The following is a 3,297-nucleotide window of genomic DNA, read 5'->3' as shown; positions in this document are numbered from 1 at the left end:
AATATATATATATATATATATATATATATATAAAACATGTAGCCTACATTTTTTACATACTCTCAGTTTACTTTAATAGTCCTTCAGTATGACAAATTAATTTTAAAAAGTATACATATAATTTTAATAATTTTTTAAAATATTAGTAGTTGCTCTTCAAATTTAGTGTTTTAATACTATATAAATTCACAATACCTTTCAGAGGTTTGGGGTCAATAATATTTTTTATATATTTTTAAAGAAGCCTCTTATTCTAATTTATGGTGATTTATAGATATTTACTTTTTACACATTTACAATGTGCATCATTATGAAATGGATGTAAATAGTTGTTTACATATATCTGAATAGAATTAATTTGAATTCTAATTATTACAATAAATACATTAATAAAATTCAGCATTGTTGCTGTTTGCAATTTTGTGTTTATAATTGTTCATTGCAATGGTGTATATCATGAATCTATCTATCTATCTGTCTGTCTGTCTGTCTGTCTGTCTGTCTGTCTATCTATCTATCTATCTATCTATCTATCTCTTATTTAAACTTGCAAGGGTTGTGTGCTCAGGCTGTTTCTGGTCCTCACACCTCACATCTGAGGCAGGAGAAGCTGCTCTTTCCCACACACCCTACTTCTGGTGTCACTTGTCCTCTCAAGTACTGACTGGGATCCTCTGAGGTGCCAACTCGCACCTCACGGAGGATATATTCAGGAGGAACACGGTCCACCAGCAACCACAACCTCATTCAGCAGAGACCTTCTCAACACTACAGCCATGGATACCTCCAGCTCTTCTCTTCAGCTCCAAGACAGCGGCGCTTTCCTGTTTGACTGTGAGAAGCTTCTGGATCAGAGCTACGCCGTATCAGATGCGGGCTACTACAGCGCCTGCAGCAGCCTGTCTCCAGCCTCTTCCATAGATTCCTGCGGCTTCTCCCCTTCAGCTTACCCTTGTGGAGTGGGACAGGACATACCCCAGATCTTCCCACACCACAGCATCACCACCCAGGAGAAGAACAAGGTCCAGCCACCCAAGAGAACCGGGCGGCCAAGGTCAAAATTCCCTGGAGTGAAACGGCAAACCGCAAGTGAGCGGGAGAAGCTGAGGATGAGGGATCTGACCAAAGCTCTTCATCACCTCAGGACGTACCTGCCTCCGTCGGTGGCTCCTGTCGGAAAAACCTTGACCAAGATCGAGACGCTGCGGCTCACTATCCAGTACATCTCCTGCCTGTCTGCTCAGCTCGAGCTTAGTGAAGACGAGGTTAATTGTGGAGCTCAGGCCGAGGTCAATGCTGCATCAACCATCTTTGACAGCTTCACTGCGACCCCTTCAGTTACTCAAAGTTTACCAGCTCAGCAGTTCCCATCTATGACCTGTTATCAGGTATGTACATTGTACTTCAACAGTGTTTATAGACTATTTTAAATAATATTTATTACTAAATATTTTGTAAATTTGTAGTAAATTTAGACTTCATAGGCAATATTGTACTTTAAGTGTTTTTTTAGGATAACTTAGTTTCTATTTTTATATTTTTTATTTTAATTTTTGCAAAAATTTTTGTATTTTTTATTAGGTTTTTTTTATTAGTTAGATTTAGTTAGTTTATACTATATTTATTTTTATTTAAAGTAATTTTTTTAATGGTTTTAATTTTAGTTTTAAAATTACTTAACTATAATAAACCAGGTTGTTATGCTGGGTTATATTTATAAAATAATTTTTAATAATAATAATTATTAAATTCTTTGCATTTTAAAAATTGAATTAAATTAAAATATATATATATATATGTATCCTGTTCTTTTTCTTAATTTGATCTGTATTTTATTTTTCCAGACTCAGAATCCAGTCGAAGGCGAATTTCTATCCTTCCCAGCTCAGGACTGTTGGTTTCTCGAGCAACACAATTTCTTCCACGGAGAGTGCTGATCAAAGCAGAATGAAATGCACAATCTGAATGCAAATATTAATTTGTGCAATGTGTGTAAGATAATGAAAATGAAATACTTTATATGTTTGTACAGCTATTTATATTTTTCTATATTTAAAAATATATTAATATTTATGAATTGTACATTTTCTGGCAAATAAAGCCTTGAAAAATCTTACATCAGTTTTGTGAGTTTTGTGTTTTAAACATTACATACAAATGATTTCAATATTATTAAACAATGTACACCATAAAACAGACCATTAAGCAGCATCCTAACGAGGGACAGCTGTGATGGTCATTCCACGTTGTAATTCACACATTTAAGGAAACACTCCTGCAGAGCAAGCATTAATGTGGGCAGGAGAGTAAACTAACTCTCACAGGTGAGATCCTTTAATACCCCTCAGACTGTAAACAAAGCTCTGTGGGGCTCTTCTTCTGAAATGCAAGGTCTGATGCCTCTTTCAAGCTAAATAGATAAACTGGTGTGTTTCCTAATATCTTAAATTCTCTTTTATCTAGAGGAACTAGGAAAAGTTCGCCCAAAAACGAAAAATTGCTGAAAATTCCATTGGACCATCCAAGATATAATTGAGTTTGTTTCTTCATCATCGGAACAGATATAAAGAAATGTAGCATTGCATCACTTGCTCACCAATGGATCCTCTGCAGTGAATGGGTGCCGTCAGAATGAGAGTCCAAACAGCTGATAAAAACATCCCAATAATCCACAAGTAATCCACACCACTCCAGTCCATCAATTAACATCTTGTGAAGTGAAAATCTGTGTGTTTGTAAGAAACAAATCCATCATTAAGGCATTTGAACTTTAAACCATCGCTTCTGACCAAAACATGAGTCCATAATCCATAATAATGCTTCCTCCATTCTGACGGCACCCATTCACTGCAGAGGATCCATTGGTGAGCAAGTGATGTAATGCTCAATTTCTTCAAATCATCTACATCTTTGATGGCCTGAGGGTGAGTACATTTTCAGCAAATTTTACATTTTGGGTAAACTATTCCTTTAAGCACCCATGGTGCCAGCAACAAGGCAACATGATGAGAATCTCACGATCCCATGTCAGATTGCACAACAACACAAAAACCTTGCTGTGAGTTTATTAAAGATATTAATAGCACCATTAGTGATGTGAGTGACAGCTGTTCTTCAATGTCCATTTATAATATGTGGTAAAAGTCGTAAGAGTCTTAAAGGTGACAAGTCTGCAGCTGCTTTCAGACACCATAATAATGAATCACTTCCTCACACTCCATTCCTCCCATTTGTGCAGTCTTGTCTACTTCCTCTGTTGAGCCCCTAATGACACAGAAGAATTAACCACGTTCATCT

At 36.2% G+C, this 3,297-nt stretch overlaps 1 protein-coding gene across 1 annotated transcript; it reads left to right on the top strand.

The window, feature by feature from the left end:
• The first annotated feature begins 776 nt into the window (after positions 1-776).
• mespaa (mesoderm posterior aa) lies at positions 777-1,937 on the top strand. Its single transcript, XM_016510789.1, has 2 exons — positions 777-1,388; positions 1,845-1,937. Exons 1-2 carry the CDS (start codon positions 777-779, stop codon positions 1,935-1,937), a joined length of 705 nt encoding a protein of 234 aa, XP_016366275.1.
• Positions 1,938-3,297: the final 1,360 nt, after the last annotated feature.

Source organism: Sinocyclocheilus rhinocerous, unplaced genomic scaffold (genome assembly GCF_001515625.1).
Source record: "Sinocyclocheilus rhinocerous isolate Xijiao unplaced genomic scaffold, SAMN03320098_v1.1 scaffold265, whole genome shotgun sequence".
NCBI lineage: Eukaryota > Metazoa > Chordata > Actinopteri > Cypriniformes > Cyprinidae > Sinocyclocheilus > Sinocyclocheilus rhinocerous.
This window is presented reverse-complemented; position numbering and strand designations above follow the sequence as displayed.

Coding starts and splice junctions, on each gene's coding strand:
- mespaa (XM_016510789.1), top strand. CDS start 777: ATGGATACCTCCAGCTCTTCTCTTCAGCTCCAAGACAGCGGCGCTTTC. Junction 1,389..1,844: donor CATCTATGACCTGTTATCAG/GTATGTACATTG, acceptor TTATTTTTCCAG/ACTCAGAATCCAGTCGAAGG.